This window comes from Rhinolophus sinicus, linkage group LG06, assembly GCF_036562045.2.
Source record: "Rhinolophus sinicus isolate RSC01 linkage group LG06, ASM3656204v1, whole genome shotgun sequence".
NCBI lineage: Eukaryota > Metazoa > Chordata > Mammalia > Chiroptera > Rhinolophidae > Rhinolophus > Rhinolophus sinicus.
The window spans coordinates 127,254,868-127,280,015 of NC_133756.1; the positions used below are offsets into that span (position 1 = coordinate 127,254,868).

The 25,148-nt window shown below is 33.6% G+C and overlaps 1 protein-coding gene across 3 annotated transcripts in view; it reads left to right on the top strand.

Annotated features, from left to right (window-relative positions):
• The window catches only part of USP47 (ubiquitin specific peptidase 47), a 101,622-nt gene that overhangs the window by 67,630 nt on the left and 8,844 nt on the right, over window positions 1–25,148 (top strand). For all 3 annotated transcript variants that reach the window (XM_019729272.2, XM_019729265.2, XM_074335996.1), the window contains 14 exons: window positions 1,103–1,198; window positions 1,276–1,428; window positions 3,814–3,981; window positions 5,818–5,949; window positions 6,400–6,476; window positions 7,059–7,114; window positions 10,176–10,288; window positions 11,001–11,105; window positions 13,548–13,755; window positions 15,593–15,708; window positions 17,748–17,867; window positions 19,732–20,509; window positions 24,314–24,489; window positions 24,843–24,923. In XM_019729272.2, coding sequence (XP_019584831.1) covers window positions 1,103–1,198; window positions 1,276–1,428; window positions 3,814–3,981; window positions 5,818–5,949; window positions 6,400–6,476; window positions 7,059–7,114; window positions 10,176–10,288; window positions 11,001–11,105; window positions 13,548–13,755; window positions 15,593–15,708; window positions 17,748–17,867; window positions 19,732–20,509; window positions 24,314–24,489; window positions 24,843–24,923 — 2,379 coding nt within the window. The remainder of the gene's footprint in view (window positions 1–1,102; window positions 1,199–1,275; window positions 1,429–3,813; window positions 3,982–5,817; window positions 5,950–6,399; window positions 6,477–7,058; window positions 7,115–10,175; window positions 10,289–11,000; window positions 11,106–13,547; window positions 13,756–15,592; window positions 15,709–17,747; window positions 17,868–19,731; window positions 20,510–24,313; window positions 24,490–24,842; window positions 24,924–25,148) is intronic.

Consider the following 25,148-nt stretch of genomic DNA (forward strand, 5'->3'; position numbering starts at 1 on the left):
CCAATCTTTGGTTTTCCTTGTGTTTTGAGAACAAATAGGAGGTGGATGAAGTTAGAAGCATTTTGAATATCTTTTCATATCTTTGATCTTATTCCAAAATGAGCTATATCAAATAATATCTGAATAGTAGTTTTATAAGCTTTGCCAGCCACTTTACAACTAAGTCCATTTTGCCAGATCCAGCTCCTTTATCTTTTGAGGAACAACAGAAATATTTGAAGATACTTGATCTTAATAATTTTATTTTTTTTCTTTATATGTAATAAATATTGTCAGAAATTGTGTTTAGATCATGTGTGAAGAAGAGGTGACATCAAATGAAATTTGGATTATGCAATCTTGTATGTTGTATTAACTAAGATTCATTTTTTGATTGTGAACAATCAGTGATTAAAAATTAAAATAAAAAATTTTAAGCCCACTGATTCTTCCACAGTATTCATACTAAATTTCCTGCTTCTGTTTTAAGGCTGTATGGAGAAATGAGAACCACATGATTCCATTAGGTGAACAGTCCAGGAGCCCTCATACATTTTCAAATGGAGCAATCTCTGACATGCAATGAGAAGATAGCAGTGTTTTTCAACCTTTGTAACTAGAGCAGTGGTGGATCACTGATTGACCCTAAATCTAGTGATTAAGGATGATTATTAGATTTTTAAATATATGAATAGTGTCAATTCTTTTTTTGTGTGTTACTGTATAGTTTAAGAATGTCTCCTTTTGCAAGAAGATTGAAGTGCTACATGTAACTGCTTTTCTAAGAAGTATGGAATTACTTTGTAATCTAAAGATTGAGGATTTTTATTATTTAGCCACAATGTAAAGTCAATAAAAATTAGGTAGAAATGACTAACTGATATGCAGTAGTAGGAAAGGCAGATCTCATGCAGAATGAAATAAGTAATTATGTTTTTGCTCAGTTTTTATTAATATAATAACATTTTGTTGACTTTTTTTTCCTTTTTGCATTTTGAGTTCCTAATTTTCTAGCCATTCTACTTATAAGTATTTTGGTAATTGCAGTGTTTTTATATTCAGGACCTTGTCATTAATATTATAATATTTTTAAGTAATTAAGAAACAATTTTTTTCTAACTAGGAAGAAGCATTGCATGCGTTTATTCAGCCAGAGATCCTGGATGGCCCAAATCAATATTTTTGTGAACGTTGTAAGAAGAAGTGTGATGCACGAAAGGTAGATGCCATATAGAAATTAATACTTAATTACCTGAGATAATAGTCAGTGTTTAATAGGTCCCACTTTTTTTTCAGGGTCTTCGGTTTTTGCATTTCCCTTATCTGCTGACTTTACAATTGAAAAGGTTTGATTTTGATTATACAACCATGCACAGGATTAAATTGAATGATCGAATGACATTTCCTGAAGAGCTAGATATGAGTACATTTATTGATGTTGAAGATGAGGTAAATATTTATTATATTTTCTTGTTATATTTTTCATTAATCCATTTGGTCAGTTGTGTTTAAAATAGTTGCTTGGGGTAACTTAACACTGATATTGCATAGATTGTTTTCTTGATGGAAGCTTTTCCTTTCCTTATTTTCTAATGCCAAGTTCTGTAAAAACAACTAACTTTATATAAGCTTTTCCTGTCTACCATAAATATTTTGCAGATATTCTTGCTTGAATATCAAATAACTTGTGATATTCTTTGAAAAGACAAAAAGGATCTAAAATTCTGGAATTATTTCTTTAATCTGAGAGATAATCTTATGTTTTATAACTTTCTCAGTTATTGAAACAAACCAGTCTAGAGGTGGGCTTCACTTGTGATACATAATAAACACAGAACAAATATATGAATGAATAAGAAGCAAATTGTGGAGTACAGCATTAGGAATAGAGACAGTAGCAATGTAACGGCTGTATGCGATGTCAGAGGGGTAGTAGGTGGGGGGAGTGGATTATCACTGTGTGAGGGATATAAATTATAAATGTCTATTACATTATTTTGTACACCTGAAACTAACTGAAAAATAAAAGAAATGAAACTGAAAATAGAAAGGGGAAAAAAAAGCAAACTGAGTCGGATGGCCTTAATTTCTTTTATTTGTCTTAGTGTCCTTTTCAAGGATTCAAGTTTCTGGGTTATTCTCACTTCATGTTTGCCTGCTCTTAAATTGCCTAGGTTAGAAAGACAGAAAAGAAAGGTATTTTATCTGTTTTCCTTTTTTGATTAGTCTTTTTAAATTAAAGCTTTATTAAAATAGTTGGAGAATGGGACTTTGAAGTACACAGGTAAAGCTCATCAATTCTTCCACTCATTGACCTCCCCAGATTCTCTAATTTGTCTTAATCCAATAAAAGATTCATGTCCCACTATATTCTTTTGGAAACACTTATGATTTTATTAAGGGGAATATTTGCAATTACTTACATAGTTGTTTCAGAGTGATTATATTATTCACAAAACTGGCATGAAGCTTTTTTTTCTGGTTGGAACTGAGTACTATAGTTATAAAAATGCCTTTTCCCAGGAGCTCAAAACAGTATTAAACATTCATCTGGTTTTATTTAATATGGTATAGAAGAGCAACCTTTCTGAGCCTCACTTTCCTTGTCTGTAAAGTAAGAATAAGAATAGCTTTTATAGGTTTTATAAGAAGAGAGTGCCTTAGATAAAATAGATGTTCATTGAATGGTACCTATGACCAGGTAACATACTGAAAGGTTTGATTTAAAGTATTATCTCAAAAGTTCGGGCTTACGCTAGGAAATCTACCAAAAGGAGACCAGACTTTCAAAGGAGAAATAGGATTCCTGCTCAAACAGAGATCAGCATTAGATCTGTCTTCTGTATCTTCCTAATATATGTCTTGTAAAGGGAAATCTTTTCCGAAGGAAGAAATCCTAGATATAAAGTTTGACAGAAACTTTTAGGAATTCTGAGCCCATTTCTTAAGAAAAGAGATAAGGAATGATCATATTTTTGGGCTTAGTGTAGAGTTCTGAAGTTGGTTTTCCAACTGAAGTTATTTTTCGTTGAACCAAGCTTTCTAGAGGGACGAAGACTTTATGTTAGATGCAGCGCCTACAGCAAAGGTCTTGGCAAAAAGTTGGTGCTTATTATATTACTTGGTTAATTCAGGAAGTTCTATGCAATGCCTTAGAGAAAAATTCTTTATTTAAGTAAAAAAAAAATTTAGGTATGTGTATAAAATATTAAAGGAAAAGGGAAAAGAGTTACTTGAAGATTCCTAAGAAATAGATTTCTTCAATTTAAATTTTCATGAAAGGGACTTTAAAATTATAAAAGCATTGAAAAGTATGATTGGCTATTATTACATTTCCACCTCCAAACATGAGTACAAAATTCTTGAGGGTAGATACAATGTCTTGTTTTTCTTTCTAATTGTCTATGATACCTAGCCCTGTGATAAACTGAATTAAACTTTTTGTTCAAGATAAGGTGGGTTTTTTTGGGATTTGAGAACAAAAGAAGCTCATTTTGGAGCTTAAGTTCTCTGCTTTTATGGATTTTGATGAAAGAAATGATAATTTTATATTGTTACTTTGCAATTGTGAACATAAATGGAGTTTAATAGAATTCTAAATCACTAATTTATTGTATTAAAATTTTAAGGACATTAATAGAAATGCTTTTAAATACTTTTTTGTTTAATTTTATTTAAGGTCTCACTTTTTAAGAGAAACTAAATTTACTTAAAATGAGTATTTTTATTAATAATATCTTAAATTATATGAAAATGTTAGCATATAAAGTTTTACTTTGTGTATATTTTCCCTTTATTTACCTTATAATTGTAAGATAATTATGTTTTATTAAGAAATCTCCTCAGACTGAAAGTTGCACTGACAGTGGAGCAGAAAATGAAGGCAGTTGTCACAGTGATCAAATGAGCAATGATTTCTCCAATGATGATGGTGTTGATGAAGGGATCTGCCTTGAAAGCAATAGTGGAACTGAAAAGATTTCGAAACCTGGTCTTGAAAAGGTACCTTTTATAGTTCGTGGTTTTTAGTTAAGAGAGAATAATGTAATCTCTGTGCTACTGTATATAATTCTGTAGCTGTGTGATGGATAAAATTCTCTCTAAAAGAAGTTTAATTTTTGAAAGTTAAGACTTTTTAGGATAGTTTTTTTATGCATTTATGTGATCATAATTAAACTTTAGGAAACACTTACAGATGGGAGCATTAATTTCTGGGAGGCTGAGCTGTAATTATGTAAGTAAGCTGGGTGGTGGTGTGGAAAGGGTCCTAATAGTCAGACTTCTGCCTTTAAAGTTGCAGCAAGCCTCTAAAATCTTATATCTTACCAGAGTTTTCTCATATAGCAAAACAAAAAGCATTAGACTAGATATTTTGATTTAAAATTCTGGCTATGGAACCCTTTACAAAAAAGTTAATGATAGAACTGATCTTTTGGAGGGAGGGGAAGAACAAAGCCCTCAGTCTCCCTGCGCCCCCTGCCCCACACTCAGGACAGCCCTTAAGGCACTTCACAAAGTGGTCCATGGGTGATCATTTTAAAACTACAAAACTGGAAACTCTCTAGGATAGAACCTTTTTTGTCGCTCTGTCAATGATTTTTAACATTTTATCAAAGCTTTTTTTTCACATTCATATAATCTGCTTTATTGAGGGGAGAGTAACCCATCAAAGTATCTTGAGCACAGAGCAAATATGAATCACAAGCATGAAGACTGATCACTAGCTCAAGTCTTACAGAGTCATACTGAATTATTTTAGGAAGTATTTGAGTATAGCGTTTCACTGGCATAAATCTATTTTTAGACCAAGACCATTATTCTCACCACAATTGCTACTATCCTTTACCTTTGAAAATTATCTATTTCTTTCAGGGCAGATAGATGAATGTGAACTGCTATGAAATGTAGGGATACAATATAACGTAGCATAAAAAACATTGCATTCAAGCAAGAGTTGGCAGACTGTGGCTCAAGAACAAAATTAACCCTGTGTCTATTTTTCTGCATAGACAATATATCTTTTTTTCCTTGTTTTATTACAACAGGTAGGATTTCCATATAGTGTTAAACAGGAGTGGTGAGAGAGGGCATTCTTGCCTTGTTCCTGGTCTCACGAGGAAAGTGTTCAGTCTCTCATCTTTAAGCATGAAGTTGGCTCTAGGTTTTTTTGTAGATGTTTTTTATGGAGTCAAGGAGATTCCCCTCTTCCCAGTGTGTTGAGAGTTTTCATCATGAGTGGGTATTGGACTTTTGTCAAATGCTTTTTCTTAGTTGATATGATCACGTAATTTTTCTTCTTCAACCTGGATTACATAATATATTTTCTAATGTTGAACCAGCTTTGCATACCTGAGAGATGTCAAGTCAGTAGATCCCTATATCACAGATATTACATAAATACATTAGAAGATGCCCAAATCATTATATCTCTCAGCTCCTCTGTAAAGGACATAGAATCTTATTTGAAAAAAATCAGTGTTATTTGGGATTTTTTTATTTTGACCATGCGTCTCAGGATAGTCTTGTATTTGGCACCTGCTTCTAAAATTTCATGCTATTATTTTCTTTTTTACATAAATAAATTTACATTTCAGATGTGCATAGTACCAGAGGTTATAGCATAATTAAAATGTGAAGGAATACGTTTAGTGAAACTTGTGGTATATAAAATTATGTGGTGACTTGCCTTTTGATTATCTTATAGGATAGTTAACCTACAATAAATAAACACGACAACGAACATGTTACTAGACTACGTGCTAATAGAGACTAGGAAATAAACAAATAGGTGTTTTGTGTTTTTCCTCTTCTCTGAGGTACTTTTATTTTTCCCCTCAGAATTCTTTGATCTATGAGCTCTTCTCCGTTATGGTTCATTCAGGGAGTGCTGCTGGTGGTCATTATTATGCTTGTATAAAGTCATTCAGTGATGAGCAGTGGTACAGCTTCAATGATCAGCATGTCAGCAGGGTAAGAAGGGGTTTTTTAAAGATTATCTTTCTGAAAGACAACAGTAGGGATGATTCTGTCAATAGCAGGGTTTATTGAAATGGGAGACTGTGTCCAGTGAAACACTTTAAAACACATTCCAAATCAGTCTTTTGTTTTTGCTTTCAGTAAATTTCCTTCTTTGTTTCTTCTTGTTATTTCTTGGTTTTATTTTGTTTTGTGTGGGGCTTGCTGAGTGTTTCCAGAAATAGACTCCCAGTTTTCCTCTTGCCGTGAGCCTTCGTGTAGTACTACTGGTTAGGAGCACTAGAACTGCTTGGTCAGCAGCAGCCACTGGTTATGATTACATCCTGTGAATTGGTATCTGGGTGGGCCATTTAACTCTGAGATTAAAAATTGGCTTACATATTGACGTAAAGGTAACAGTGTTAGAATTTTTACCCAAAGGTAAATAATATAACAACTTTTTAGATAACACAAGAGGACATTAAGAAAACACATGGTGGATCTTCAGGAAGCAGAGGCTATTACTCCAGTGCTTTTGCAAGGTAAATAACTTCTTAATTTTTAGTGTTGATAAATTAGAATTAACTATAGCTTCTCAATACATTTTACCATTAAAAAGATTTAACCCAGGAGTCGGCAAACTATAACCTATGGGCCAAATCCAGCCCACTTCTGATTTTTGGAAATAGTTTTTTTTTGGAACACCACCATACTCGTTTGTTTAAATACTGTGTGTCGCTCTTGTCTCACTACAACATCAGAGTTAAGTGATTGAAACACAGATCATATGATCCACAATGCCTAAGACATTTACTGTGTGGCCCTTCCAGAAAAAATTTGCTGACTCCCGACTTAACTGAAGTAATCATTCTAAGACACAGGTTTTTTGAAGACTTTGCTGTGTTACCAGGAGGAGGTATGGAATCTTCTCATAAATGTGTCAGCAAAAGCAAAGTAGATAATTTTTTTCTAGAATGAAATTTGAACCTGTCCAAGAACAGTTACATGATTTTCTAATTGTTTAAAATAACAAAAAACTGTTTTGAATAAATGTTTGATGCTAGGAAATGGAATCTTTACAATCTACTTTTTGTCCCCTTTAATCTTTTTTATATTTCTACTAGCTCCACAAATGCATATATGCTGATATATCGACTGAAGGATCCAGCAAGAAATGCAAGTATGTTAACATACAGTTATTTGATTTTAGTCTGTATTATAAACTAATTTCTTTTGCAAGATTTGCAAACCCAGATAACTACTTTTAAATGACAGGACCATTAAAGTTTTTTTTAATATACACATACATGGAAAAATTAATTATAAAGACTGTTATGAGATAATACCAACTGGTAAAAACACTTAAAAAAATCGAACTTTTTTAGTACACTAAGAGAAAAAACTCTGCATTAAATAAAAGGGATATTTATTTGCAGTAAGATTGTATTATACGAGGTGTGATCAAATAATATGGTGAATGTTTAAATAAAAAATGTATTACAGTAAAAGACACATTGTCTTTAACCCCCCTTTGCTTCAAACACACATATCCCACTGTTCTTGCCACTTTCTGAAGCAATTCTGGAAGTCCTCTTTCATGAGTGTCTTTAGTTGTGCTGTCATGGCTGCCTCGATGTCCTGAATCATTTTGACTTTGGGGAAGAGCCAGAAGTTGCACGGTGCCAGATCCAGTTAATAAGGTGGATGAGGACACATTGTAATGTTTTTATTTGACAGAAATTGCCTTATACCAGAAGTGGTGTCTGACACGGAGTGTTGTCATGATGGAGGATGATTTACAGCACACTTTAAAACACACCTTCTCTCAACCGTAGCTCACACCCGACTGACTGCACCAAACAATTTGAAACTTGTCACACACTGTTACTGAGGTTCGACACACCACTTCCTGTATAGAAGAACCCTGCCTTTCTGTTGGATGACACTCGTCAGTAGCATTCACTGTATTTTGCGATCACAATGGAAAGGCTCTGTGTCATCGCTTCTGGTATGGCAGTTTCTGTCAAATAAAAACATTATGGTGTGTTCTCATCCACCTTACTCACCGGATCTGGCGCCATGCGACTTCTGGCTCTTTCCCAAAGTCAAAATGACCATGAAAGATAAACATTTTGAATCAATTCAGGACATCGAGGCAGCCATGACAGCGCAACTAAAGACACTCACAAAAGAAGACTTCTACAACTGCTTCAGAAAGTGGCAAGAATGATGGGGTAAGTGTGTTCAAAGCAAGAGGGATTATTTTTAGGGGGACTAATTGGCAGTATGTCTTTTACTATAATAAATTATTTTTATTTAAACATTCACGGTATTTTTTTATCATGCCTCATATGAAGTTTGGTTCAGTGATGATAGCCCCCAGACCTGTGTAGCAGTCATAACTCACCAGCTGCATGTCTTAGACTAAGTTATTTAACTTTTCTAACTCTTGCTTTCCACATCTGTAAAATGGGCATAATTATAGTATTTAATCGGGTTGTTATAAAAATTAAATGAGATGACATTTTAAGCATTCAGCATCATGTATAGTACAGAGTGAAACCTCAAATTTAACTGTTATTGCTTTTTTTCTATTATTAGCCCTTTGGGTATTTTAGTATCTAAATGCTTTGAATGGGGACCATAGATAAAGTAAACTTCCCACCTACCTCTCTAGAAATGTTCTTAAGAACTAGAGTTAAATATCATTGCTATTTGCTTAAAAAGCAAGTAAAGTTTTATGAGTCTACAGTACGTCCTTTATTAAATTTCAATTTTAAGAATCACAGAAAGAAATCCTGTATACAAAGCATATGGGGTTGTCTCTTTTTTGGTAATTATTACTTTAAAAATTTCAGTTTTTGTTTACATTCGCTCTGACTGTACTGAAGCAGTATTGCAAATAGGTAGGGTGGGTGGGTGGGTGAGTGTGTGTGGGCACGCATATATAGGTGTATACACAGGTGATGTGTTTGCTTATATTCTTTTCATAATTAAAATTATATAATCACTGTCATTGATTTTAACTTATTTCCTTTGTTTAGAAACTACCATGCTATGTGTAAATCTATTTTTAGTAGTAGAATGTTTTTGTTGCATTTTTGTAAACCCTCATTAGATTGTGAATCCAGTTGGTGCAAGGCTAGGGACTTATTTATCTTTTCACCAACAGTATAGTCCCAGGTCTGTCATATAGTAACTTTTCAGTAATTTACTATGGAATTAATGAAAAAATAAAAGGGAAATTATAAGTCATTTTAGAACAGATTTCAGAGTGGAAGTAATCATTCTTACTTCACAGATAAAGAACCTATAACCCAAAGAGTAACTCGTCCAATGTCATAGCTACCTGGAGGCAGAGTCAGGATTGTAGTTCATGTGTCCTCTATGGCAACTAGCATTCCAGATACAGCCCATAAATACAGCAATTACTCAGCTTTCCTTGATTCATTGCCCCACTCTAGTTTTGTGATGAAGCACCAGAGGGCGCTGTATGTATGACAGGGAATATTTTTAGAATTAGAGCTCATTTCTAAGAACCGTAGATTTTTACCTTCCACCAAGGCCTGATTTTTTTAAATAAATAAATTTGTCTCCCTATTTAATGCCTAATAATCATCGATTTTATTAAGCAGTATCATAATCTCATATTGTCACTTTTAATATGTTGAGTTACATACGAAGTTCTTGAAGGCAGCTAAAAGACTGCTTTGAGAGCAAAAGAGATAATTGTTTGAATGAATAATAATAAATAAATAGCATTTGTAGTAGTAGCAGCAGCAACAGCATTTATTACATTTTATTATATCCCAGGTAATAACTTTTTGGGGTAGGTATGGTAATAGGCTAAAGAAACCAAGGTCTAGAGAATTTGCACAAGGCCACACAATTTGATGATAGCACAATTTGAAATCAGAAATTATTTTATTTGCAAGTTTCAGAGAAACTTTTTTATTCTAAAAATCTGTATCTACATACTAGTGTTGTCCTGGAGCCAAGAGCTATTATGAATAAATATAAGTCTTTTTAAAATATGAGACCTAACCACGTGTTATTATTAACTACCTCTTTACCGTGGTCTGGGACAACTCATGTTTCAAGTTGAGAGATTCATGTAATAGAGATGTATTTTGATGAGAGCTACACAATAAGTATATACTGTGAGAACATAGTAGAACAAAATGAAATAAAGGAAGCTCAATTTCAATGACACTGTCTTACCCTGTTTTTATTATTAATAGAATTTCTAGAAGTAGATGAATATCCAGAGCATATTAAAAACTTGGTTCAGAGAGAAAGAGAATTGGAAGAACAAGAAAAGAGACAACGAGAAATTGAGCGCAATACATGCAAGGTTAGATTTCATAATTTTACTTTTAATTAAAAAGTACTGTTGAGACTTGCTTAGCTGCAATTCTGATAACTAGCCCATTGGGATGATATTGTAGACGGTTATGGTATCTTGATCATTAAGCAATGTAACTAACTATATTACTGAGGTAAGATGATTTCATGCATAAAAAACACTAACATGTAGTGATAATACTCAATATTGGTGAGGTTATAATGAGATGAGCATTGTCACATTCAGCTACAAGAAGAATAAATTTGTAAAACCTTTCTGCGTAGAAATTGAGTAGAATTTATCAAGAGCCTTAAGCAAATTTATATCCTTTTATATATAATTCTCTTTAGGAAATATTACCTAATGAGATGCTGTAAAATTTTCACCACAAGGACATTCATCACAGTATTTTCCAAACGAGGGAAAAATTGGAAACAATTTGAATGTATATCAGTAAGGGAATGATGATATAAATTGTGATATATGCTTATAAAGAAACATACAGTTGTTAAAATTTATGTTTTTGAAATTTTTAATGACATGAGACATAGTCACTATGGATTATTATGTGAGAAAAATAGAAACCAAAGACAATGATCCCAATTATGCTTTGTTTTTAATTATAATATTTTGACTATTAGGAAAAAAAATGCTATCTACAAAAGAATTAAGCTTTGACTCATGACCTGCTGACTTGATGATGATATTTTACAATTTCTAGATAAAATTATTCTGTTTGCATCCTGTGAAACAAGTAATGATGGAAAATAAATTGGAGGTCCATAAGGATAAGACATTAAACGAAGCAGTAGAAATGGCTTACAAGGTATGTTTGATTGCACTGTTGGCATTTAATTATTGTTGGTATCTTAGTTAACAGTATTACCATATTTAAAAAAAATTTTATTCTAGTCAATAGTAATACAAGCACTTGCAGTAACTTTGATAGTGCATTTAAATCATATATCTTTTAAAGAGTGTAGTTTATACCTCTTTGGAACATACTCAGGTGGTTTTAAGAAATTTCTCACTCTTGAAAGTCATTTAAGCATTGTAAAACTCTGAATTAGAATTCGAAGCAAAAATATTCATTTATTTCATTTAGCAGATATTTATTGAGTGCCTACCATATGAGGCATTAGAGATTGCTAGAGTGAGCAAGACAACATGAAGTGTTAGAGATACCAAAGTGAACAAGACATGCTCACTGCACTCATGGGATTTTTAATCCATTGGTGAAAAAAGCAGGCCAAAAAAATTAGAAACATTAAAATTTTCAAGTATTTTATTGTTTAGATGTTACTAAAGTAAATCATTAGTATATTGAGATCATTTATTCTGAGACTTTAACCATGAGAAGAAGACACTATGCAAAAAGTTGGGAAAGAATATTTTAAGTAAAGGTAACAGCATGTGTGAAAACTGAAGTGAGGAAGTGCTTGGCATGATCAAGAAACTGATAAAAGGGGCGTTATATTTAGATTGTTTTGAATGAATGTAGAGTAGCATAAAATGAAGTTAGAGATTTTGTAAGACTAGAAGTTTGCATTTTTATTCTAAGAATAATGGGACATTATTAGTGGGTTTTGAAAGGCAAATAGAAAGGGAAGCATTAAATAACCAGATTTTTCTAAATATCGTCTGTGATACTTAACAAATTTTTTTTGTCCTTTCCATATAAATGTTAACATCATTTGACTGAAATTAAACAGTCATTACCTAGAGAAAAAAATTGTATACTACATTAGTTCCTTTATAATTATGTCTAGAATCAATGAAGGAACTAGAAATTATACACAAGATAGCGAACATTGTTTCTCATAGTGTGATCCAGCGCAACCTGCACCAGAATCATATTCCTATTAAAAAATTAATTCCTGCCAATGAATCTGAATTCCTGTGTTGATACCTGGGAATATGCCTTTTAAGCAAGGACCTCAGGTGATTTTTAAGCTAAAATTTGCGACCCACTTTGTGTTAGGTACCTGGTCCTTCATAGCACTTATCAATACTGAAAATTTACAAACTGTGACTATTTTAATGTCATTGTCTCTCACTAAACTGTAAGCACTTATAAGGGTGACCAGTGTTCTGGTTTGCTCATGATTGCATTTCCAGTACTTTTGCCTAGTATATAGGAGAGTCAAAATTGGATGGCTATGTGAATGAGTAAATAAATGAACAAACAATAACATGCATGGATGGATGACTCTGGATTCACCTAATTAAAGTGAAAATCCTTTAAACATGGTGGTGGACTGCAAGCATCATCTTTTGCAAAACCATAGTGAAACCAAATTTAACTAAAATGGAAAAAATGTCTTAACAATTTTACGTAGTAAGGTCAGTAATAGCAGTAAGGGTAGTTTATATTCCATCAGTTTTTAATGCAGGAAGAAAAAAATACTGTTTTAAAAATAGGAAGTAAAAATTCACAAATGTAAAGAGTCAAACAGGACAGAAGAGAGAAATAAACCAATCTTATTTACCAAAAATGGAGCTCATCTCTGGGGATGAAAGTGGGGTTGGGTATAGATCAGTGGGGACACACATGAAGGCTTACAGGTTTTTCTATAAAGTCATAATCACAAGACTTAAATGAGGATTAAATACTTCTAAGCAATCCTACTATGTTTCTCCAGGAAGTTCATTTCCAACTTAAGAGATGTTGCATCTAAGGCATGCCATCGACTAGTGACAGGGACTAGAGGTAAATTTTGTGATAGGAATTCCAGTGCCCTGAGTTGTAGGTATTCTTGAGGCTAATATTGAAGGGGGTGGTCCAAAGAGGAGTGGGGCAGCACTTAAGAGACACAGAAACTACATCCTACATGGTGGCTCTACAAGGCATACTCTCCTCCTGTACTTAGGAAGAGAGTTACTATAGAAACATGAGTTACCAGTTCTTCAAATTGCATTAAGAAAACAACAGATGCGTGTTCTGGTGGGTTGTTTTCCCCTTATGTTTCCAGCTTAGTGATTACAGAGCAATAGCTTGTAATACATTGATTTTGAATCCATCTAAAGTTAAGAATGTTAACTTTTTTAAAACAAAAAAATATCTTTATAGTATGTTAGTGCGTGTGTTGTATGATTTGAGGGATAATGTAATATGATTATTTAAAAATAGCATTTAAATTGTGCCTTTAACTTTGATATCTTTAAACTTTGAATCATAAATACGGGTTTTATTGTTTATTAGGTAATGCAATTACACATCAGAGTAAAATACTATATATTTTTTTTCTCGGGGGTCATTTTCTTTTAGATGATGGATTTGGAAGAGGTAATACCCATCGATTGCTGTCGCCTTGTTAAATATGATGAGTTTCATGATTATCTGGAACGATCATATGAAGGAGAAGAAGATACACCAATGGGACTTCTACTAGGTGGAGTCAAGTCAACATACATGTTTGATCTGCTATTGGAGACGAGAAAACCTGATCAAGTTTTTCAGTCTTATAAACCTGGAGGTAAGGAATTTTATGTTATTTTGAGTAGTATTGGACTTAAAGTTTTCATAAAGTTTTGTTTACAGAAATGAATTTAATTTTAATTTTTTAGATGTTCTTAAAATGCAGAATAATTTTGATAGGTTGGGAACTAGTCAGCATCAAGCTTGGAATTAAGTTCTAGATTACTTTTAAAGAGCTATACACAGATTTAACAAACAAACAAAACTTCTAGCTTATAGTATTCAGTGGGAATTTTCTTCTCAGTATTGACTCATTCTCCCTCCCCCGATTCCCATTTATAAAGAAGACCCTGGCCCAAAAAAAGTATATTCGCATAAACTCTCAGAAGTAGAATGTGTTTCTGAGTCTCCTTGAAGAGGTGGTTTCATAATACACATCACTTACAACATTTTTAAAATTTTCTCCTTCTTCTCCATTTCTATAGGTCCCAGGTACTTCAGCTTTTTCTGTTTTCATTACATCTGTCACATTCCTCAGGATGTGAGGGTTTTTTTTCCTTGTTTGAGACTGATCTTGAAAGCAAAATACCATGCCCCTAGCTTTACCCAAAGTTGTCCCTAAAGGCAGTTATATGTCCAAAGTTTTGTAGTAATCACTATATGTAAACTGTAACAAATAGGGAGAAATCAAAATGTTTACATTTTTTAAACCAGATTCTCACTGTTGTTATCTTGACCCTAGTTTTCTTGTGTAGGTTATTAATCAGAAATCAGGCTTATGTTCTCTGCTTTTATTCCTAAAAATTGAACTTACAGAACCTTCTACGCTTTCAAGTTCTGTTCATCTATAGACCCTATAACACCTCCTTTTTTTTTTTTTTTTTCCTAAATGAAGATTCCTTTTTCCAAAGCAGACTAAGTGTGGTATTCTTTCAAAGGCTCTTTCTGTCAGACTCTGCCCTATCTGTAAATAATCCCTTTGGAGCATTTCCTTACAGATTATTTTTGAACTAGCTAGCAAAAATTATGATATCAAAATATAAAATGAGTCAGCCAAACCACTTCTTTAATAGAAAACTCTAAATGTAAGTGTGACTTGTGAAACTTCTAATCTCCCTCATTCATTAATAGTCAATTAGCAGAGTATTTTGTTAGATTTAGATTAGCAACATAGGGAAAAAACTGAGGATTGACATACTACATATGAGAGATTAAACTATTTAATCTAGAGAATAACTTTATTAAATATGTTTGAAGATCATTTATTTTTCTAATGACTAAAAGTTTAGTTGTATAATGATCTGAAACAGAAGAGGATAGGATTAAATTATAATACAAAGAATTTAAGTGAAAAAACAAACATGTAAACCAAAACAGTTTTTTCTATAGGATTTTTTTCATAGGATATAGAGAATACTGTTTTGAAAAGAAGTGTTTGATTATGAACAAGGTCTTGAATAGTTTAATAAAGGTTGTGCAAAAGCAAGTAGGGCTCCTAGTTGAGTGTTTGTTTTGCATTCTCTAGCTATATTTATGTAATGTTGTTTTGGTCACTGTTTTGGAACTTTGGATGTATATTTTTAATATGCTTGATAAATTTGACAGTGGTTATGTTTTATAAGGAAACAAAACATGTATTTTTAAACACATTTTGAATTTTGTCTTTTTTAAAGAAATGTAGAACTTTTTTATTAGCATCATTTCCATTTATATATGTTTGTACGGTGATAAATTGTGAAAGAAAAGTTTTAACATGTATTATGCATGTATAGCATACACCTATCGTCTTGATAATTAGAAAAGGTGTTATCTATTAGAAACACATTAAGAATGCATTGCTCACGTGAAATACGTTTAAAAAAGTAACCTCCAGTTTTGTTTTTCATATGTGACAGAAGTGATGGTGAAAGTTCATGTTGTTGACCTAAAGGCAGAATCTGTAGCTGCTCCTGTCACTGTTCGCGCTTACTTAAATCAAACAGTTACAGAGTTCAAGCAACTTATTTCAAAGGTAAGTTTTAAAATTGGTTAGTGAATAATTTGACTGCCTGCTGTGTACAAAGCACTGTGTGATAGTTATGAGTAAGATATAGGAATCAATATTTACTTCAAGCAGCCAATATTTATCAGCTAGGAGACAACTGTAGTTAGGAGAGAAGGATGCTTCAAATAAAAGAAACAGATTGATCCAAGTATGGAGGTAAGAAAGTGGGAGGCAAGTGCACAGAACAATGGCATGTGTTTGGCTGGATCGTTGTAAAACCCATGGCTGGAAATGTAAGTTCAGTTATTTCATGGAGCATTTTTAAATAGTAAACACAGAAGTTTGGGTGCTATTGGATGTAAGCAATAGGAAGTAGGTGTTTTGTTTGTTTTTCTACGTACGGCAGCGGTATGATGAGCTCTGCTGTAGGAATGGTAAGCCTGCCAGCACTAGTGTTCTAAATGGATTGAGGGAGGAGTCAGGAAAGTAGGTGAGGAGATGGTTGAAATAATTCAGGTGAAGGCATATGACCAGAAATGAAAGAAGGTGTAGACTGTAAGAATGATTATATAAACAGAATCCGTAGGACTTGTGATTGGTAAATGTTGGAGTAAGGAACACAGATGACCTGAGGAGTTTCAAACTTGGATAACCAGAAAGGTAATGCTATATTAATGGAAATAGAAGAGTAAGTAGGGAAGCAGATTTGACAGGGAAGGTGATATAGATTAAATATTGGCCACATTACATGTGAATTAATGATAAAGAATATAGGTTCATTCAGAATTTCTGAACTAGAAAACGTGAGTTTCTTGGACAAAAAAACAAAACAAAACTAGTCCACTGCAGAGAAGTGATTATCCTTTCAAGGATCCTGTACTCTATAGAACATTGAGCGCACAGGCAAAACTTTGCAGGGTTCCTAAACCCCAGGTTAAGGTCCCTTGGTGTCATTGAAATTGTTCAACAGACCCAAGTTAAGAAGTGGAGTCCAGTTTCCAGTCATTCATCTTAAGGTAGACTTGTCTTTTATCTCATCTGGGGTTTTTAATGCTTTTTAAACGGGTTGTTGTGAACGTTAATAAACAAACAGATGCTCTGTGAAAAATTGTGTTATATAAAAGTTGGGTTTTAATTATTGTGTTAAAAAAAACGACTTCTAACATTTTTGCCAAACTAATAATTAGAGGAAACAAACCATATTGTGAAACTGTATTTTATGATTAAATTGCACATAAAAAGACTACATTAGTGTAATTGCGCTGTATTACAGTTTAATCTAGAGTATGAGTACTGAGGTAGAATACAAAGAATACGTGACATTCCTTTCCCTGAGGAAGCTAATACTTTGGGGGAGGAAATATGTCTGTAGGGAATAAAGGCAGTTCACAAAACTCTGTGCCAAAAAATACAGTATTGAAGTATAACTAGACTGCTGAAGAATTAGTTATCATTAGTTCTGTTGAAAACCAATTATGTTTTTTAAAATGTAAATTATTTTAACCTGTTCATTTCATGTGAAATTCATAAAATGACACCAAAAATTAAGGACATGGAATTTTAAAATAACTAAATTTAAAATAAGTTTTATCTACTAATATAATCTCATTTTACACGGAAGAATTTGGTTTAGTAAACGTATCAACAACTATTCGCAGAATACAAAGGAACCGATGAAAAGTCAAGAATTTAAACAGGCATTGGTTTGACATCAGTTCTCAGAGTCAGTTATTCAGTTTCTTTGGAGTCAAGTACCCTCGTTTACTTTGGAAGCTTGAGAGGAATAGAATTTTTAGTGAAAAATCATTACCTTTAGAATAGTTTCAGAGCATACATTTATAAGGGATACTTTGTTCTCCTAATTTACAGCATAATTAATGGATGAGACTAATAATTTTTCCATAGATTCTTTAAAAATTTGTAAACCTCTACTAAGATTACTTTTCTTTTATTTTTCTTTCTGCTATTTTTAAGAACTCAGCATTGTCTTATTTTTCTCATATTTCTAAGTGAAGCAGAATTATTCCTGAAAGAGTACTTTTTTATTAAAATTACTTTCATTATAGGCCGTCCATTTACCTGCTGAAACAATGAGAATAGTGCTGGAACGCTGCTACAATGATTTACGTCTTCTCACTGTGCCCAGTAAAACCCTGAAGGCTGAAGGTTTTTTCAGAAGTAACAAGGTATCTCTCTTCTTTTTGCATTGCTATTTTCTATGCTGGTAATGGTAAATGAAATAAAGTTTAATATTATAAGCCCAACCTCTAGGGCTATCCATCATCTGTCTGGCATTAACCTTTTAAATTCTCACATCCTCCCAATAATTTTCTTCCTTTGTAGTCACGGCAGACCTGGCTTCTTTCTATTCTCTGAATCAGTCTTGCTGGTTCTCCTCTTGCCTTGTTCATAAGCCACCCCCACTTGGAGTGTTCTTTCCCCTTTTTCTACATTTTTTTCAAGCCCCAAATTAGTCCAGCCTCTTTGGTGAAGCCTTCATGGCTATTTCTATCCACAATGATTATGCTCTCGGAATTTTATTCATTCTTGAGCTTCTCCCATAAAGTCATGCTTCCTGATAAAAATCAGAAGTATGCCTGGTATGAGAAAATTATCACCCTGGGATAATCCAGCATTATTCCCCTTGCCTACTCATTTATCTCTGTTATAAAACAGAAGGTTGACATCACTCTTTTTGTTTCATCTTATATCATTATGTGGTTCATCCTTTATCATACTTCCTATGAGTTTGTTCCTAATGCCATTGGTTTACTCTGGATAAATTGCATCCAAAATTTTCCTTATTTACCATCTTTTATTTATTGCTTTTTCCAGTCTCATTCATCTTAGTGCAGTCTAATCTTTTATCTCATTTAACCATTTTTAGTATTGTTTTATTAATCCTGAAGTGTAATTTTTATTTACTTCTGTTTTCTCTAATACTTGTGTGTGTGTGTGTGTGTGTGAATGTGTGTGTAAAACATTAAAATCTCTAATCCATCCTAATACTGTTTTAGGGTAGGGAGTGGGAGAATCTAACTTTATTTTTTTCTTTGAATGGTCAGCTTTTAGTCCTGATGTGTAACATTTGTTGAATAATAATTATCTTTTTATGCAAAACTCAAAATGCTATTCATAATTGCCAAATTAATTACCTGCATTTCATTATTTAAATTTTATTATGGAAAATTTCAAACATATAGAGAAGTAGAGAGAATAGTATAACGAACCCCCATATACTCATCACCCAGCTTCTACAATTACCAACTCTTGTTTCACCTATATTCAACCACCCACACCCCAGATTATTTGAAAGCATCCCAGCATCATATCATTTCATCTATAAGTAATCTGAATAGATATCTCTAAAAGATGAGAACTCTTTTTTACAAACATAGCTACAATTACATTATTACACCTAAAAAAATAGTAGAAATGCTTTAAGGTCAACCAAAGTCAGTGTTCAAATTTCCCTGATTATCTTATAAAATTTTTTTACAATAGGATGTGTCTATTCAAATCAGGATCTAAATAAAGTCCATAATGTAGCTCTCAAGTCTTATTTTAATCTAAAGATTCCCCTGTGTGTGCTTTGTTTGTTTCCTGCAATTAGTTTGCTGTAGAATCAAGTCGTTTGTCCATTAGAGTTTTTCTATAATCTGGGTTTTGGTGTTGCATTTCCAAAATGTCTTTATACATGTTCCTCTATCTATATTCATGCTAAGCTTTGATTTCCTAAAGAGCAAGATGTGAAACACAAAAATGTTCTGAAAATGGACAACCCAATAAATAAGAAATCTGCATATGTGCTTGTGTGTGTGTTCCATCTATCTTAGCGCATTTTTATAGCTAATTATAAAAACATACAAACATAATATTTGTTTTGTTAAGTCTCCAAAAAAATGTTCCTGTTCTTTAGAAACATTTATCATTCCAAATTTTATAACATAAAATACCAGTGTCTGGTATTGATGTGATGTTATTCTAATGGTGAATGTGAATGTCACTAAAATTAATGATGTACTATAACTCTTTGATTTACCAATTTAGGTGTTTGTTGAAAGTTCTGAGACTTTGGATTACCAGATGGCCTTTACAGACTCTCATTTGTGGAAACTCCTGGATCGGCATGCAAATACAATCAGATTATTTGTTTTGTTACCTGAACAATCCCCAGGATCTTATTCCAAAAGGACAGCATACCAGAAAGCTGGGGGTGATTCTGGTAATGTGGACGATGACTGTGAAAGAGTCAAAGGACCTGTGGGGAGCTTAAAGTCTGTGGAAGCTATTCTAGAAGAAAGCACTGAAAAACTCAAAAGCTTGTCACTACAGCAGCAGCAAGATGGAGATAATGGGGATAGCAGCAAAAGTACTGAGACAAGTGACTTTGAGAACATCGAATCGCCTCTCAATGAGAGGGACTCTTCAGCATCAGTGGATAATAGAGAACTTGAACAGCATATTCAGACTTCTGATCCAGAAAATTTTCAGTCTGAAGAACGATCAGACTCAGATGTGAATAATGACAGGAGTACAAGTTCAGTGGACAGTGATATTCTTAGCTCCAGTCATAGCAGTGATACTTTGTGCAATGCAGATAATGCTCAAATCCCTTTGGCTAATGGACTTGACTCTCATAGCATCACGAGTAGTAGAAGAACTAAAGCAAATGAAGGGAAAAAAGAGACGTGGGATACAGCAGAAGAAGACTCTGGAACTGATAGTGAATACGATGAGAGTGGCAAGAGTAGGGGAGAAATACAGTACATGTATTTCAAAGCAGAACCCTATGCTGCAGACGAAGGTTCTGGGGAAGGACATAAATGTATGTACTTAAAAAGAAAAAGGCTCCTTAAAACAGCATCATTTTCTTTTTCTCAGTTTTATTTAAATTTTTAGTTAAGGAAAGAATCAGCTAAGAGTTAGGTGCTTTGTTCTAAGATCGCCTTAACTTCCTGGATTGTAAGACTATCACCTTTGCTTTCATTTTTGGTGCTTATAGTGAACGGTGTTCTGAGGCCTGTGCAACTCAGATCTGTGATAGTAATGATGGCAGAACTCTGGTCAGAGAAGTAAAAAAAAAATTTTAAGGAAATAATTATGATAAAAAGTACTAAGTAAAAAATTAAATAGTTTGAAAGTAAATGAAACACCAATATAAAAGTCCGGACACTTTAGAATACATTCTATATTCAATGCCCAGGAAATCTTTTTTAAATTTGTGTATCCCCTCCCTTCCTTCCATCCACCAATGCAAACATTTCCCTTCCCACCCCCCTCCCCAAAAAAAGTGCATAACTAACTGGAAAAGTCAAAGAAAGGAAAGAGGCTTTTTTTCTAATCTTAAAATTTGGTCTTTTAAAAGGAAATTGTAAGTATTATGAAATCAGTAGTAAAAACACATAAATTTGTGTTTTTAACTAATTAGGCCCAGATAACACTGGAAATGTGACATGCATACAAATATCTTACAGAAACTCAAGTGAGAAAATGTAGATTGCTGGGCCAAAATGGAGATAGAAACTCTATTATAATAATGCTTTAAATATCTATGGAGTTGGGTTTTTTTTTTACCTCATAAGGCTCATTAACTTACATTATCTCATTTAGTTCTCAACAGCTGTGTGAAATTGATGTTGTTAGACACTTTTCACTGATGAAGCATCTGGCTCAAACAGGTTAAATAATTCTCCTGATGTCACACAGCTAGTAGATCGCACTCAGGTATTCTGATTGTATGCCTAATATGCATTCCTCTACCCCATAACAGCTACCACTGTCCCTTACTTTCCTCACAAATAATAGAAGAAAATTAGCCAGTAGCTACTTTGACTTCTTACCATTCTCACCCTTTCAGGGGCGTTGGAGAAATTAAAAGTAGCTCCTCATCAGGAAAAGGCTAGAAATTTCTTTTAAGTGGTTTGTGTTAGAATAATGTGCTGAAAATTTGACTGCATGATAGTCAACCTTAAGAAGAATTCAGTGGCACTTAGAATTATAGTCCAAAGACTCCTACTTCCATCTTATAATGGTTAAAGAAATCTTTTGAAAGGAGAATGCTGGCATATTAACCTTTCTGGAAATTCATAGTGGGCTGGTTTACTAGCATTCATAGTAAACATGGTGATGGAGAGAAACCATTTACTCCAATTTATTTAGGTTTTCAGAAGCCATACAGAAGGCTTGTTTGAAATGAAAAAGTGAAAACTGGAAAATGCCTTTTCATGTTTAGAAAACTGGCTTAGGAATAGGGGAGTAGAGGTGATAGCCAGCTGTTTCAGGAGTCTAGTGAGACTGTTTCATCACAGTTCCTCAGTGATCTGAAAGTAGGTGCCTAGAAAATGTAGATGATGAGTAATAACATTCCTCAGAGTGGTGAAATGGCAAGGTGAAATAGGTACAAAGAATCTGGTAACTGAAGAGTGACAGTCTGTGGACAGTATAGGCAGTCCATTGAGATAATAACCAAACTACCCTTAAGATAATGGTCTGTAAGCTATCTGTTATAATCCAGGAATTGTTTCAGGGAGTCATTATATACCTTTCTCTGAAAATAGTGTTTCAGTGTGACCTAGTTGTAGACTGCAGGCACTTGCGTATAAACAGGAAGGTAAAGGTAATAAAAATGTAGTGCAGAAATTTCTTTGTACAATTTTGGTTACCACTTCATTCAAGAATTACATAAAAGAAAGGAAAGAAAAAGCGGAAGCCTAAAGATATTTTAAAGTTCCACTGTGAAGAAACTAAACGCTTTAGTTTGAAGAGGTGGATTAAAAAAATAATGGTATGATGGTAATCTCTAAATCTATAAAATAATTATAGCCAGTCAATTAAGCTAACACTTTTTGTTAGGGCTGTGTTAAGTATTTTACATATATTGACCCCAAAATACTTTTTGAGGTATAAATACTATTATCTCCATTTTATAATAGAGGTAACTGAAGTACAGAAAAGTTAAGAAGTCAAAGTCACAAATGTAATATGCGAGGAGGAGCCAAGAATTCATTCAGGCCAGACCATTTAACTCCAGAATCACATGGTCCTGATCACCATTTTGGACTATATCAATAATCAACAAATATTTGTCTTCCTGTGTTACAACATTACTACAAATTATGAGAGAAACCAAAACTCAAATGTATTTGAGTAATGCTTTAGAATTTACTGCATGTGTAACAACAATCAATGAGACTGGTGTAATATCCCACAAGGCTGTGAGATATTGGATAACCAATCTCTAGCCATTTATTGGACTAAAACGGCAAACCTGAAATCCAGCCCGTGGACTTCTGATTTCTAATCAAGTAATTTTTTCATTACTCTCTTCTCAAGAAATTTAGTTTCTTGCTGGATAGCATAACTAGAGTTGTTTTCTAAAAGCTGGATTATTAACATTTAGGGGCCCTCCTTAAAGCTTAGAAATGGACATTTTTTAGAAATTCATTACTCTCTACGTATTTTCCATGTGGTACTTAACCACATTTTCTATAATGAGCCTGTATTTTATAATCAGGAAAACAGTTAAATGAACATTAGTTTCTTTGAAAAAAATCCACTCAGAGAAATTCATCAACCCAAGAGATGACCTGAGAGCATAAACCAGGAGTGTTTTTAGGGTATCGTCCTTGACCTTTAATGTAAATTTCACCAAGAAAAAACCAAGGCCTGCCCTAGAGAGAGCCTGAGGGCTGCAGAGGACTGTGGGCCTGAGGCGGAGGGGCGGCTCTTGGAGTCCGCACTGCCTGTTACAAGAGAGACAAACGAGTGAAGCTTTTGCTCTTTACGAGAATGTAAAGACCAGAGTAACTAGAAGTAGTCTAGAAATATGCTCATAAGTGGTTTATAAAATAAAGGACAAAGATTAAAATGATAAGCATTAGAAAAAATAAAGTTCATCAAAGATAATTCTATTGCAATGCGAAGAGAGTGTAAACTGAGGCTCGGAGGAGGTGGGGGCTTCTGACTCACTTAGACGCTGTTCCTGTTACAGCCAACCACATCTTCAGACGCTAGGTTTGATGGTTGTTGTTTTTTTGTTTGTTTGTTTGTTTGTTTAGAAATCCCAGAACTAGATTTATTAATAAAATTTTTGAGGCAATTACTATATATCTGGCACTGTGCTAAAAGCATGATAACTATATTACCTCATTGAATTCACACTGCAATACTGTGAGGTGGGTGCTATTATTGTCTCCCATTTTTCTGGTGAAGAAATGGTATAGAGGCTGGTGGCTTTCTCTATGTCACATAGCTTGCTCCGTGCCAAGGAAGCAGAAGAGATAGGGTTGGAACCCAGCCACAGCCCTCACGTGACTGTGGAGAACTAGAAACGTATGTATTTCAAAAGAATTCCTGGAAGTTTGGTTTTGAATTCAGCAGCCTAAATAAATACATAAGCACTTAAATATCTCAGAACATTTAAAACTGTCCGATTATACCTATCAATATACTCAGTGTCCATATTTTTTGTCCATTCAATGTTGTATATTAGCTAAAAGTCTAATAACTAAAAAGGGGTACTTTTTCCTGCTTACAGTATAATAAAAGTGTATGCTCTGTTTTATTTATACTCTAAGAGGTTTCCTTTACATTTTTGTTTCTGTTTTGTTTTGTTTTTTTTTGTGTTTAGGGTTGATGGTACATGTTGATAAAAGAATTACTCTGGCTGCTTTCAAACAACATTTAGAGCCCTTTGTTGGAGTTTTGTCCTCTCACTTCAAGGTCTTTCGAGTGTATGCCAGCAATCAAGAGTTTGAGAGCGTCCGACTGAATGAAACACTTTCATCATTTTCAGATGACAATAAGGTTGATTAAAATGATTTTTAATAATTAGAGTCTGTTTTAAATGATAGCTATGAGAACATCTTGCTCTACTTCCAAGTAAGGTGAAATAGATACTCTAAAAGGGGAATTTTCCTTTGATGTTTAGTGGTTATTTTTTTGTTTTTGTTTTCCATATATCTAACAAACACTTGTTAAATGTTAACTGTGTGTCAGTTACTGTTCTAGGTGCTGGGGAATCAGAGGTAAAAGATATGTCTGTTCTCAAAGCGCCCCATAACCTAGAGAATTTTGGAAAAAGAAGCTAAATAATGGGGTGAGAATGGGTTGTTTATTCTGTTGAGAAAGTACATCTAAAAAGTGTTTTTAATTTATAGATTACAATTAGACTGGGGAGAGCGCTTAAAAAAGGAGAATACAGAGTTAAAGTGTACCAGCTTCTAGTCAATGAACAAGAGGTAAGTAATGCACATAAGGTCGCTTTGGGTAGTGACTTAAAACGTACAATGCAGAGATTTTATTACTAGTCATTTATTTTTTTCTCTCTAAAACAGAGGTTGGCAGACTTTTTCTAGGAAACCTTTTAGTTGTGCAGAGGCCACACTGCCCCTGTTGCAACTACTCAGCCCTGCCATTGTAGCACAGAAGCAGACATAAGCAATACCTAAACCAATGTGAGAGGC